The following is a 15,526-nucleotide window of genomic DNA, read 5'->3' on the forward strand; positions in this document are numbered from 1 at the left end:
GGGAAGAGTGTTTGTGGTAGTGGGCAGTGGGCTGGAAATTTCTGGTTGGATCTTACTGATCTAGGTCACTGATCTAGGATCTAGGTTAGGAAACTGGAAGTGGATGTAGCCATTGAGTCCCATCCAATTAACTGTGAGTCCCATCCAATTAACAAAAATGATCAAAGTGGTAAGTAGGTGCCTTGATCAGATGACCTCTGACAATGTCTTGCAAGCAGTCCCAGGTTAGGCTTACTGAGGCAGGCAGGAGGCTAGATGACTCTATGTGACTATGTGACTGGTGACTCTAAATAGAGATACTCAGCACTGACTACAATTAGAAATTTCACATAGTCACAGTTATCAGGATATCGGTTAGAGAAGGAAATCCTTCCCAGAGGATTGTTCAAGACTTGGCCATTGCAACCTAGCGGATGTGTTTCACAGTGATGGAGAGGAGTCATCAATCGACCACTGCCACCCTGCCTGGAAGCTGCTTCCAGTTCAGTTCCAGGATCTGACCTCAAAGAGGGCCCTGTTCACCATTGGAAAGTTGTATGGCACTATCACCCTACCCATGACCACTACCCTATGCCTACTTGGCCTGCTAATGGACTTGATCAGCCACTTGCCACTGTAAGATGGGTAGCTTTTATTGTGGCCACTTTATCTTTCAGCAAGGTCATTCAGAGGCGAGGGCTTGCCAGGAAGGGTACCCAACAATTTAAGCCCAGGCATCTCTGCAGTTCTACCACCTAACCTGTCTCAGCTGGAAAATTCAGTGTTACCACCCAACCATCCATTCCCCAGGTGTCCTGGAACATGGTTACACCAGCTCCCCAAAGGGATGCCATGGTTGTTCCAAAGAAATAAACTGAGAGCAGATTTGCTTATCCAATCTAATAGTCCATATTTGGGTTTCCAGACATCAGGGACTTCAAAACCTCATTTCATTGGAGCTAGCTTGTCACTTAAATGATCTTGGACCACCTCCAATCCCATCCATGCAAAACATATGAAATACAGGGTTCAGTGGTGCTCTTGAGATTCCTAACTACTTCTCGTATTTTTGGTCCAGTGGGAACTTTCAGTAACATGGCGATAATTGGAAACAGAGGGTAGCAGGACGCAGTGGTACTTTATGTGATCCAGCCTGATCATGTGATGAATAGCTAATTCAGTTTTCTAAATAAATATTCAAGTCCGTGTCATTAGTGAGAACTGACATGCACAAAAATACTTCCAAATGACGTTTATTTGAATTCAAGGGAGTGAAGATGAAGATGAACATCATATTCTTTTCATGGTTCACCTATTGTCAACTTGCTCAAGCTATGCATGCATGGAACTCCCAATATACCTAATGATCATTATTCACTTGTCTGGAGTGGCTGAGATAACAATGAATTGTAGCACTGTTTACTGGAGGCAGTGATGTTGCTTTTTAAAAATATAATAATGACCCATCCACCAGTTTTATATACAGAACAACCTTGATTATTTGAACATCAATTATCCGAATTTTTGATTATCCGAACAAGATCTCAAGGTCCTGTAAAAACGTTATCCATTAGCCAAACAATCTGCTATCTGAACTCTCAGTTATCAGAACAAAATATTCCCTGCCATCTCATTCGGATAATCAAGGTTGTTCTGTATTCCCAGGTACATTCACCAGGATTGTCCGTCACTGTCCTGATTCTTCTCGGTCTATTCATGTAGCTGTGAGTAGCAAAACTAAAGTGTTCAAAATGTCCATTCCCAGGCTAATATGCCTAGCAGTGAGGCAATAATCACTCAAAACCAACTCAATTTGGCATGCCATGTGATCTGTATGCCTGGCACCAAATGCCAGAAGCAGCTATTCTGCTCTGAATGTTGTCATATCAGGAACCTCCTGAGCGGACAAGCTGCCTTAAGGATGTCCTTAATGCATCTCTGAAGAGATCGAAGACTTGTGCTGAATAATGAGAGTTTGCAGCTGACTAAAATGGATAAGGTTTATTCTGGAAGGCAATGAACAGGTTGGAGGATTTTGATGGGAACATGCAGCCGCAAAAGTTAATCATCAGAGAGAGCACTCAAAGCATCCAGTCATTCATTTACCTAACCCCCAATAATACTTGCCTTTGACTTATGCACTTGACAATATGCATTTGACTTATCAACCATCTCAGAACACATCTACCTGGCGTGGAAGCAAGTCATTCTTAATCTGAAGGGATGACCTAAGAGAAAAAATAAGAAAGAGCAATGGGATGTTGCTATTTGTTTCAACATCTTTATGACAAATTTTGGTTCCCTATCTAGCACTTGCAAGAGAAGTGCATCCATATGGACAACTGGGAAACACAGTGTCAGGCTTATCTGTGGTGGCTCCCCTCTCTCTTGAGTCACTTTGTCCACCAGTACGCTCAAACTGGATTTGTATTTGAAAAATGTCTCAATTTCCAATTTAGTGGTTTATTGTTCTATTTGCTGGAAATTCATAAATTGAAAAGAATTCTAACCATCATTCCAATGATCAAATCCCTCCAATATTTAGCCCAAGGTCTCTACAGTTGGAGGATTTAAAGTTAATACTGAACATAGTTCAGAATATGATTCATCATTTCAAATGTGCTGTGTTAAAATGTTATTATTTCACTGGGGAGCCGGATTCTGAGATGATTTGTATGGGAAGAAGGATCACTGCTGTGTATAAAGAACTGAAAAATTCAATCACTGTCTGTGCCAGAAATAAAACTTAGATTCTGTTATCATGGGTAAATTGAAACATTTTCATTGAAGACAATTTGAGTTTTGCGATGTTGCAATTTTTCAATGTCTTTTTTGTATAATCTTTATGCTCATTGAAATGCTAGAAATCAGTATAAAACAATATCTGGCTGTCCTTCTATGACTGATTCTTGGACTGATATTATAACAAACGTTCTTAGGCATTGTATTATTTTCCAGGATATTTGCTGCCACAGTTTGTTTGCATAACACTAATCAATGCCACTTATTTATTTCTCTTTTTGTCACAGCACAAGGTACTTGTGGAATGTGACTGTGGATGTAGACGTTATTAATATAATATGTTCTCAGTCCCATTTGTGTAACTGATGTAATTATGCATATCCTGTACACTATTCTTGTAACTTTTACTTGATGTATGTACTAGAAGTGACAATAAGAGCAAGGAATTAATGGCAATTAAATAGATGACGACGAAAGACAGATTATGCTGGGATTCAACAGTGTTTCAGTCTGCAGGTTATGACATTTTGGGTGGGTGCCTTCAAAGAGAGATATTCACAGACCCTAATTAGCCTTTTATCTTAAAAATGCAGATGTCATTCTGTATATTTCCAATATTTCCTGTTTTGCTTTTGGATTTCCAAACTTGCAGCGCTCCCCTGTTATCATCCTGACTCCAGAGGCAATGGCGCAGTTTTCCAGTGATTGCTATTATGCAGCGTGTGCAGAGGGGTACTTCTGCAGCCTGTCCAGCATTCAGAAGATGCCACTTTTGCATTTCTTTAGTTCCTGGAATGTTACTTAAGGCATGAATTCAGGAGTGTTTTCAAAAGTAACTTCCAGCCCTACGTCCCCACTGTCACTGGTGACTCAATTGTATGGATTGAAACTGAACTTTGCAGGTGACATTCACAATCCATGTAAAAAGTGAATCCACCCTGTAATGTCTGGACATTGGCATGGCCTTTGACAGAAGGAACTGCAATGGAAGTCTGAAGTATGAACAGAACCTTTGCGAACTATGTAACAGCTCCATAGCATCTGAACAGAAAAGAGACTGATTAATGTTTCAGACAAATGAATATCTTCTGATAAAATATCTAAACCTGAAATGTTACCCTGTCCTTTTCTCTTTTCAGATGTTGGTCGAAGTGCTGCTTATTTCAGGCATTTCCTGTTCGTAGTTCTTACAATGTTTACGAAAATGGAAACATAGGAATCGTTGGGTAGAGAAAGGTCAAGCTCCATCAAGCTTGCCACTAACCATTATTGCATATAATACAATGATCATGGAGTTGTTAACTAATTGATACAATCAATCTTGGTCAAATAGTCTACTATAAATCTAACATTTCTTTTGTGCTTAATCCCTGGAGTAAAGGTATAGGCCACAGAATAAATTAAATTATTTCAGCTAAACCCTCACACTTACCTTTCAATCTCGCTTCGCTTTTTTATATGTGGACTCTAGAGTGGATACAGTCTTAAGTAAAGTAAAACAAACTATTACATCTGTCACCATTACATGCATTAACTAGTCTGAATAGATTACAGTGTTTCCAGGCCAGGGTGATGCTGGGCATGGCTAATTGAAACAGGATATTATTCAAAAATCTAGGTCGTAAGAATTTTGAAGGTTTGATGTCTTTAATGGTTCAATTAGCTGTTGGATATAATCACTGTTATAACAGTATAGCAATCTTACCATCAATATGCAACAGTAGGGCAAACAACTATTTGATTTTGATAAATCATTTTTCTGTTCACCGTATTTGTGTTCAGGAAAAAATGATTCATATACACCCTGTGATATGACTGCCCTGATCAACATTACCAACTGTGCTGAGCTGTGTCCTGCGTGCAGATAATCTTAGGTGTATTATTCTTTTAAAGCATATCTCAATAACTACCAGAACCTACTCCGTTCCAAATATTCTCCTTCAGTTAGGAACGAGACATCTTCTGTTGTTCCAGAGATAAGGGGAAGTTAAATAGTTTTCAATACAGGCTTAATGATGTATAGTTCCATTTTGGTTAAATAATCACCATTTTCATTTTGATGATTGTACTTGCAAATTAAATAAAAAGTTTAGCAGGAAATTGGGAACACGTGAGTCATACGAGTTGTACAGATGTGCGTTGTAGTACATGTGTATACTCTGAATAGTTTGTTTATTCTTTTCCCTTGTATTTTACAGCCTGAAAATCTACAAAAGAACTGGCTTCGAGAATTTTATCAGGTAAGAATGTTTGCATGGAATACCGAAACGCACCCATCCCCCACCCCAGTATAATCAGTCAGCATTCTATGAAAATAAGAACAATTAAACTAGAATTCAAAAATGAAAGAAGTTATAGATTATTTAAAAAGTTGATTTGGTTATTCTTAAAAGGAAATTGGCTACATTTCTGAATGTAATGCATTTTCAGTGGGGAGCAATTACGTGTAATTAAATTGTAGTGCAGTATATTCTGTAGCTGGCCAATGATATTTGCTTCTTCACTTATTCTGAAAGTGCTGGAGTCCAAGATTAGAGTTGACCTTTGTCCCAGTGGAGCATGCTCCGAAAGAGCAGTATTGTTACGTGTTGGAAAATGTTGTTCTGAAGTTGACACTGTCGTCCTAATTAAACTTTTTCCATTCTTTCTATAACTGTGCACCAGTTTAGCCAATCTTACAGTATTATTGCTGTGCTCATGAAATTTTATTAGTGAGAACTGACATGCACAAAAATAGCTTCCAAACGTTATTAAGGCCTATATAAGGTTTTATTTAAAAAGGCTTACTTCACTGCACGTCAACCAACATTAGTATTTCTTTTCTAATTATCTGTGACAGGGACTGAATGTATTATTTCTTGTTACCCAACATTTGTAATGCAAATTTATGAAGACCTAGTGTTGTAAATCAGTATATTTATGATTCATGGTGGCTAGTGGTATGTTGTTAATACTGTACTATCTGAACTGCAATGTCCAGCACTCACACAAGACTGGAATAGTAACAAATTTTAAACTCTGAATTAATCTGAGCCATCAGCTTATATATATATATATAAAACACATCGAGTTTAATACATGGATTAGGGTAGTGCTTGAACCACTGACAGTGTCTGTATATCTCTTAAGAAATCTGTTGTTTTCATTTGAAGCCATTTGCTTGTCCATTATATTTTGGTTCATTCTATCAGATTGAGTGCCAGGAGTGGTATGGACTTTAGTAACAGATCTTTCCCACTTCCATCATTGGCAGTACTGTATTTAGTTGTAGTGGTGTTACATTCAATAGGGAACTGAATGTAATTTGAATTGACATTTTATTGTGAGGACTTAACTTGAAACATAAAAGGGAGCATTTGTTTGTAATCAGTAGCTGCAGATTATGTAAGTAGATGATGCATATTAAATAATTGCAGGTTTCATGATGTGTCTAATTGACAAAGCTGATCAAAATTGTAACCTCTCAAAAGATAGAATGCAATAAATGTGACAAAATTATTTAGGAACTCAAATAATGCAATGTACAGTGGCATTGTGGGGTCAGGACACCATTAGAACATACCAAGACAACTCCTCTGTGGTTGTGAGATTGTGATTGGAAGCTTAGCTGAAGAAGGGTTACACACAAAACATTGACTTCTCCACCTCCTGATGATGCCTGGCTTGCTGTGGTCTCCCAGCCTTCTTCTTGTCTACCTTGGCTTCCAGCATCTGCAGTTTTTTTTGTCTCTAACAGTCACCTTGAAGACAAGATGCAGAGTAGTATATGGGAAAGATCTAATGGGAGGGGCATTTCTCGCCGTCAGTTAAATTATGCTTTGGTCCAAATTTATAACTTTTTTTGACAGTGAGGCATTTGGCCAATAGACTTTGGCAATGTGCTTGAGGAGCCATCTGACAGGATCTACCATCGCCTTTTCTGGCAATGACTCGAGGATGTTATGTGCTGACGACTGCCTGATGGACTTGTGATTAAAGATGTTTAGCTACCCATCTACACAACTGGTAGTGCAGTATGGTCCAACTACATGTGGCAAGACCCATCCTTCATAACACAGTAGACAGTTAGATCCTCAGCATGTTTACATACTGTAATAAAGATCAGGAGAAAGATATGTTGACTTTTCAGCCCCTGCAACTCTGTGATATGGGTACTTGTGCTTTAAGGGCTGTTCACAGGGAGGCACACAAGATATTCATTAATTGGAACACCACCAACTCAGGTTAAGGATGCTCTTTGGCATGCCCAAAACATGCTGGTCATCCAGTACAAAGAGTTTTCCTCAACCAGGGCTATGTGAGGGATGCACTAAATTGGGAGCAGCTGTCACAGAGGTGCAATGGGGAAAGATTGCAGTTTAAGGCCTATCAACTATAGTACATCAAGGAGCTGGAAACTTTGGAACTCCTTGGGCTGTGTACCTCACAAAAATGTAAATTGTCAGGATCAAGAGTAGTAAAATGATGTTAAAGCACCTAAGAGTGGAGCATGGTGCAGACAGTACGGTTTGTTTCTGAAGCACTTTTAATAATTATGAGTTTGAAATGTATTTTTTCCTGGCTGTATACCTGACATGGAATTTATATTTAAATATTAATGCAATTGCAGTTTTACTGAGTGGATCATGTTTTGTAGAAACACACTAAAGTTTACTGCAAGTTCTGTAATATTCAAGTTGAAGTGTTTTGTAGTGGATATTTTACAAATGTGGCACTAAAGTCTATTTTGGAATAAACAGCTTGCTCTGCTTCATAATTTAATCATGAACCTGCAAAATGTTGTGAAGTGATGACAACAAATAGATATCATAACAAGGAAGTCCCAAGAGTTTTGACATATTGTATAAGTGAATGTTTGCATTGTGACAATGGTATGATTTTCTAAGTAGAATAACCATCAGAGTAAAACTTGCACTGAAGCTATGACAGTGACAAAAGTATTTAAATGAATATAAAATGTTTCAGTTTACTTTAACTTGATTTGATTTGCAATTCTCTCATTTTTGAAGGAAATGTTTACAGTTTTTCAGGTGCTTTTCCATTACTTGAGCATTTAAACTGGCTAAGACCTTAATGTGTTTAGAGGTCATTCTGTCTTGTTGACTATGCTTCCCTGAGGTTGAGGTTCATCTCTCTCCAAGGTGGAAGGATAAATAACTGGATTGAACCGGACCATGCCCTGTTTGAGGCAGTTGTTCTGTGTCCGAGGTTATCTGCTACTCAAGATACTGTTCAGCTTGAATTTCTGATCTTTCATTTTCATGCACCAGTGATTGTATACCATGCTTTTTTCCTACCAGTTTACTTCCTCACCCTTCTTCATGAGGCAAAGACCTGAATTTTTGCAGTGATTGAGAACCTCTCCGCCATCGTGAAATTGGCAGATGAGGTTGAAATTTGGAATTGAGCACACCCCTAACAATCTTTTTGTGCATGATGAGAATTAAGGTTCGGTTACATTTTGTGCAAATGTGTTGCACATATTAATCAGCAGCTTCCTCCACTCATGTCTGACATTAATGAATTAACTATGTAAAACAAAATATTGTGGAGTCACAGAGTCATACAGCAGGGAAACAGACCCTTCAGTCCAACCAGTCCATGGTGAACATAATCCCAAGCTAAACTAGCTCCTGCTGCCTACTCCTGACCCATTTCCCTTCAAACCTTTCCTATTCATGTATCTATCCAAATGTCTTTAGAATGTTGTGATTGTACCCCCATTCACCACTTCCTCACGAAGTTCATTCCACACACAACCCACCCTCTGTGTAAAACAATTTGCCTCTTATGTCTTTTTTAAATCTCTCTCCTCTCACCTTAAAAATGTGCCCCCTAGTCTTGAAATCCCCCATCATAGGAAAAGGATAATAACCATTAACTCTATCCATACCTCTCATTATTTTATAAACTCCTACCGGGCCACCTTTCAACCTCCTATACTCCAGTGAAAGAAGGCCCAGCCTATCCAGGCTTCCTTTGTAACTCAAGCCTTCTGTACCAGCAATATCCTGGTAAATCTCTTCTGAACCCTCTCCAGCTTGATAATATCCTTCCTATAACTGGGCGACCAGAACTGGACACCGTGTTCCAGAAGAGACTTCACCAATGTCCTGTATAACCCCAACATGACTTCCCAACTCCCATACTCAAGGGACCGAGCAATGAAGGCAAGTATGCCAAATGATTTTTTCACCACCCTGTCTAGATGTGGCATAAACCTTAAAGAATTATGTACTTGCTCCCCTAGGTCCCTCTGAAGCCATATCCTTGCTTGTGGTACCCAAATACAATACCTTGCATTTATCCAGATTGAACTCCATCTGCCATTTTTAGACCATTGACCCATTTGATCAAGATCCGTTTACAATCTTAAATCTTCTTGACTGTCTACAATGCCACCTCTACAAACTTACTAACCAAGCCTACTATATTCACATCCAAATCATTTATATAAATGGCAAACAAAGAGGATCCTCAATTGATTTCCATTACCATTCATCACTGGACTCCAGTCTGAAAAGTAACCCTCCTATATTACTCTGTTGCCTGCCAAAATAGGGTGGTATGGGTTGGCATGGATTTCGCACGGGTACTTTGTGGCATGAGAGCGCTGGTTATCGAGTTTATATTCTACATTTAAAAAAAACACTCAACATGATATCAGGGCACTGACATAGGCCTTTCACCCTGCTATCTCTGCACCTGGCATCTTTGGGTTTGTGGAAATGTCACAACTTTGCAGTACTGACTCAGGAGTGAGAGTTTAGGCTAATGAATCCTTCAGTTTAGTTCCTGGAAGTTTTTAAAACTGTTTGGTGGGAACATGTTAAATATTAAAGCAAAATTTTAAGAAAAGCAAACATTTCTTCCAGAGTGCTGTCCAACATTTCTCCTTCAAGCATCAACAAAAGAAACAAAGGATTATCCGATCCATTCTTTTTTTTGTTGTTTATGGGATTAGCTGTGTACAAACTGCTGGCTGTTTTGCTTCCATAAGTAGTCACTGCACACTTGAAAATCAGGTCATTTCAGGCAAAACAGTTTGAGACATTTAAACAAAGTGTCAGTAATGACTCTGGGCTCAAAATTTGTGGTCAAAATATTGTTGTGATGAACAGGTTCTCACTTCTCTCAGTACACAAACGTTACTGAAAATTTAGGACAGGCAGATGTGCACTTAGAACGGGAAATCCAAAAATTGCATTCTTGAAGTTAACTTTGCAGAACTTGACTCTGCTTGAATCTCTATCAAAAGACTGCAGACTGAATAGTGTGTAGTAATTATACAATACATATTAACTAAACCCATTAGTAAGTTAGAGTTAGAGCATGTTTGAAGCATTTAAACATTGTGCATATTTAACCGCCTGAATAACATGCCAGAGGGTATTTTCCACACAATGCAAACAGTTGCCACACAATTGTTCTGACACTGACAATTGTCTATTGCAAATGTGGTGTCGGAGTCTTTCCGTTTGCATGTTACCTGATACATATTAATTTTAAAGATTTCAAAAACCTTTGCTTTTCTATTTCGATGTTATGTTTCTTTTCCAGTCCTTGCAGAGTTAATTGTTCTATCCTTCAATCTAATTTCCTAATGTCATGTTTCCCATGCTGTGACATTATCAGCCCATGTTTAGAGCCATATTATCAAGATTTGACGGGCATGGACAAATCACAGTTTGTTGCCCTGCATCAGCATTTATGGGGCTGTTGTCATGCAAACCTTTCTCCTTGCTTTGACAAAGCAAGTAGCGTGTGTGAACGTTGTAAGAATGTTAAACTGGAATACTAACTAGTGTAAAAACTGTGCTGTAACATGGTGCTAATTAGCAGGAGTAATATTCATGATTTATCCTGCCTTGCCTCAGCTGCTTCTTGAAAGGTACTCACTTGCTTCATATTGTCGGTGTCTCAAGCCTCGCCTTCTCTACTTGGTGTTAAGGTAACCAGCTCTGGTTACACATGTTCCTGGTAGTTTCATGACTTGGCCTTCTGCTGTAAGTGCCTCAACCCGGTTTCCCACCTCCAGTACCATTATTATCTACGATTTGGAAGTGCCGGTGTTAGACTGGGGCAGACAAATTTAAAAATCACACAACACCAGGTTATAGTCCCAACAGGTTTATTTGGAAGCACTTTTGGAGTGCTGTTCCTTCATCACCACCTCATTATTATCTAGAATTACAGAGAAATCAGCATAGACTGGCTGACAATAACATTACTGCTCTACTCAAGCTTCCTGCTATCCTTTGGTGTCCACTTTATTTCCTTCATCGCATCCTTGTCTAGCCACCTCTTTTTTTTAAGTGGATGTGTACTATCTCAGGTTCTTCCTGTGGTGACAGTTTCTACATTCTGATCACTCTTCAGGGAAAGAAGTTGGCTGTAGATTTCCTATTTTGATTTATTGGTGACTATTTTATGTTGGTGACTTCTTATTTTACTTTTCCTGGCAAGAGATTAATAAAGACAGGTAATGAAAAAAATGAGAAAAAACACATTTTTGGAATGTTTGTCATGGGTTGCTTTTAGAAGTGCGTAGACAGTCAGTCTTAATTCCTGACCTATGAGGACAACACTGGAAGGTTGGAAATCCCAATCCAGTAAACCCACTTTATTGATCCACTTAAAAGGGCAGAATTCCACTAATTGCACCATTCTTGCCCAATGTGGCATTTGTGGGCAGCACGGTGGCACAGTGGTTAGCACTGCTGCCTCACAGTGCCAGAGACCTGGGTTCAATTCCTGCTTCAGACGACTGACTGTGTGGAGTTTGCACATTCTCCCTGTGTCGCGTGGGTCTCCTCCTACAGTCCAAAAATGTGCAGGTTAGGTGAATTGGCCATGCTAAATTGCCCGTAGTGTTAGCTGAAGGGGTAAATGTATGGGTGGGTTGCGCTTCGGCGGGTTTGTGTGGACTTGTTGGGCTGAAGGGCCTGTTTCCACACTGTAAGTAATCCAATCTATTTATTTTGTTTGTGATTCTGTTGTAGAGTCTTTAAAGTACAAGAAAAAAACTTGCGGAGAACCAGAAAGTGCTGCTTAAAATATTCCCGATAGGTCTATAAATCAGCAAATTAGATTATACTGAGTTGTGTAAACTTGAGATTGCTTTGACTCCACTGTATATACCCACCACGTGGGTATGGGAAGGAACTTGCCTTTCGTGGTGTTCTATTAACTCTTATCAAAGTAGACTGAACTCAAAGTTAAGAGTGTTGAGAAGGAGCACAGAAAGTTCTCAAGATAGTGTTGTAGAACAGAGGGACCTTGGAGTGCAGGTACGCAATTCTTTAAAATTTGTATCATCTATAGACAGGGTGGTTAAAAAGGTGTTTGGCATGCTTGCCTTCAGTGTTCAATCCTTTTGAATATAGGAATTGGAACGTTATGTTGAGATGGTACAGAACATTGATAAGGCCTCTTTTGGAATACTGTGTCCAGCTCTGGTCACACAGTTAAAGAAGGATATCATCAAGCTAGAGAGGGTTCAGAAGAAATTTACCAGGATGTCGCCAGGTATGGAAAGTTTGAGTTATAAAACAAGGCTAGAGCTTTTTTACATTGGAGCATAGGAGGTTGAGAGGTGACCGGATAGAAGTTTATAAAATAACATGAAGATAGAGTTAATGGTAGTTGTCCTTTTCCTAGGATGGGAGTTTCAAGACTAGGGGGCACATGTTGAAGGTGAAAAGAGAGAGATTTAATAAAAGACATAAGAAGCAAATTTTTTATACAAAGGGTGATTCGCATGATGACTGAACCTCCTGAGGAAGTGATGGATGCGGGTACAATTACAACATTTATAAAACACTTGGATAGATACATGAATGGGAAAGGTTTGAAGGGAAATGGACCAGGAGCAGGAAGGTGGGACTAGTTTAATTTAGGATTATGTTTGGCATGGACTGATTAGACTGAAGGGTCTGTTTCCGTGCTGTATGACTGTAAGACAAAAACGTTCTTCAGTAAGTGGCCTGCAGGCATTAATACAGCTTTGCTTTTCCGAGAATGACAGCTTTGCAGTGAATCATGACTTGAACATTCTGTGAGAAAAGCTAACTTTCCATTTTATTTGATTTAATCTTAATTTAATGAGCTGCAGTGGTGGCACCATGGAAAATGTGATGAAAAATGATCAAAAATGGGAGTAACCTGGTTATTGATGTCACGGTGGCTCAGTGATTTACACTGCTGCCTTACAGTGGTAGGGTCCTGGGTTTGCTCCAGCCTTGGGTGACTGTCTATGTGGGGTTTGCACATTGTCTCTATGTCTGTACCCAGACCAGGTGCTCTGATTTCCTCCCATAGTCTATAAATGCTAAGAAATTACTTAATCTTAAGTAATCTAATCTAATCTAATATAATCTATCATTTTACTGGAAGGGTTCCACTACATTAGAACAGTACTTTCTTTGCAGTCATGTCAGTTAAAGATGTAAAAGTTAGGTGGATTGGCCATGCTAAATTGCCCATGGTGTCCAGGGATGTGTAGGTTAGATTGGTTAGCCATGGGAAATGAGTGGTTATGTGGATAGGTTGGGGAATGGGAATGGAACGGATACTCTTCTGACAGTCTGCGCAGACATGATGGGCCAAGTGGCCTCTATCAGCACTGTATTTTATAGTTTCTGCAAAATGTGCTTTTAATGATCTGGATAGCTATGAAGCTTGCATCTTTGTTTTTGTGGGTTATTTATGTCTTTGATTTTGATATTTTACTACTCTGAATCAGTTAGCTGATTTGACTATTATAAGCGTTAATGGAAATTCTATCCATATAAGTTTCTCAATCCGTTTCATTGCCAAGTATGTAAATCATCTTGGTTAAAATAATTTTCTCCCTCCCTTTTTCTGGAACATGATTAACCTGTTAGTATAATGTAAATTTGGGGATGGGAATAGTTCTGAATTTGATCGCAATCGTGATTTTAGTTTGGATTGTCACCATAATAAATCTGCTTTGACACCAATAAAAGCCTGGTGTGATATCAATATTTGGGACACAAATGCCAATGATTGGCATGGAAAGGAAGGTTGAGTAGGCTTTGGGGAGCCTACGTTTTCACACCCTGGTCTCAGATTATACTGCAGTGATAGTTTCTCATATTTCTTTAACTTACATGACTGCAAAGAAAGTACTGTTCTAATGTAGTGGAACCCTTCCAGTAAAATGATAGATTATATTAGATTAGATTAGATTACTTAAGATTACGTAATTTCTTAGCATTAAGAAAAATTTAATGACTCAACACAGTCTAAATACCCTATGATTTGTTTGTCCTTGTATGTTATGATCTGCCTGTCCAGCTCATAAAACCAAACTTGTCACTGTACTTAGGTACATGTGACAATAATAAATCAAATCTAATCCAATCAAATACATTCAAATGCACTTTCCTGAAAATTCAGTACTTTTGAAGTACTGTAAAGTTGGAAGTGTGGGCATCCAAGTTTCAAACAAGCCCTACAAACAATCGGACAAAAGACCAGTTAATCTGTTTTAATGGCTTTAATTTGGAGATCAAATATTGACCGGGACACTGGAAGAATTTCTCATTTTATTTTGCTTGCATCTGAGAGGGCAGAGGGAACCTCAATGGACCATTTTCCCCCATTGTGCTGCTGGGGTAATGAGCTAGACATAGTAAAGGGTGTGGTGCTAACCTCTCTGTGCTGGAATAGTTGCGGCCAGATGGGCATTGTACCAAAATTTCACAATTGATTTCAGCTCAACTCCTGCAATTTCAGGAAGATGGAAACAAGACTGGCTGTGTTTGCTGTAAAGTTTGGATTTGAGGATATCTAATGAAGATAGGATTGGATCTGATATCATGATCCCACCAGTCTGTCTACATCTGCAGAATAATCCCCGTGGTTCAGGTGCATTTCAGTCACACCTTAGTCATTATGATACCTTCAAGTTATGGAGAAGAAACAAAAGTCAATAGACTGGTGTAGTTTGGGAGCATAGTCAGTGTTGACTAGTTGGACCGAAGAGTTTGTTTCTGTGTTATATATAATTTCAGCAGAGGACCTTCCCAACCATTCAAAGTGATAGAATCCATTTGGCTGTATATGAATGGAATGAATCACAATGCCCATGGCCAAACTAATGTGGTGAGAAAGAATGGAAAAGAAGATACAAGAAATTTAATGCCATTGACTGGGGTTCTCACCCACCTACTGGAGAATCATTAGGAATGCTGCATTGGTCAGTGTCAAGCCTCTCCAGGGTTTAGCATTCTAAAGCAAGAAATGTCAGTCAAAGGATGGCAGCTGTCCCCTGCCCATCAGAGCCACTGGGAGCAATCGAGCTTGTTGGTAATGTCCCCACCCTCTTGAAGGCCAGGAGACTTAGGCCAGAGGTGAATGAAGTTAGAATAGAGGGATCAGGCAGTGGGTCACTGGGCGCAGGAAGGGAAGTGGTTGCCACTGATCTAACACTGGATTCCTTTGCCAGGCACTGTGTGTTTGAATGAGGCTGCATTCATTTCCCCAAACTCAGGAAGCCCAGGAATAGACCAGTCAGAGTTTGTTTTTTGGTTTGCCAACGTGGCGACTTGCTGCCTGCCACTGATTGAGTACCAGTAAAAGGCAGGTCGACCCCTAAATTGTCCACTTAAACACCTCAATTTGTAGCTGGGGCTGAAGGCAGCTGATGAGGTTCTCCTGCTTGACTTTATCAGATGGAAGCAGGAAGGTAGTAGCAAATACTTCGCACACCTTCTGATGTTACTAAATGCCACACTATCTCCAAATTCACTCCTGCGAGCATTAAATACATCCAAAGGAA

The 15,526-nt window shown here is 39.3% G+C and overlaps 1 protein-coding gene across 2 annotated transcripts in view; it reads left to right on the forward strand.

Annotated features, from left to right (window-relative positions):
* LOC140463542 (inositol polyphosphate-5-phosphatase A-like) overlaps positions 1–15,526 on the forward strand; it is a 528,804-nt gene that overhangs the window by 167,218 nt on the left and 346,060 nt on the right. For both annotated transcript variants that reach the window (XM_072557674.1, XM_072557675.1), the window contains exon 2: positions 4,920–4,961. In XM_072557674.1, coding sequence (XP_072413775.1) covers positions 4,920–4,961 — 42 coding nt within the window. The remainder of the gene's footprint in view (positions 1–4,919; positions 4,962–15,526) is intronic.

This window comes from Chiloscyllium punctatum, chromosome 38 (genome assembly GCF_047496795.1).
Source record: "Chiloscyllium punctatum isolate Juve2018m chromosome 38, sChiPun1.3, whole genome shotgun sequence".
NCBI lineage: Eukaryota > Metazoa > Chordata > Chondrichthyes > Orectolobiformes > Hemiscylliidae > Chiloscyllium > Chiloscyllium punctatum.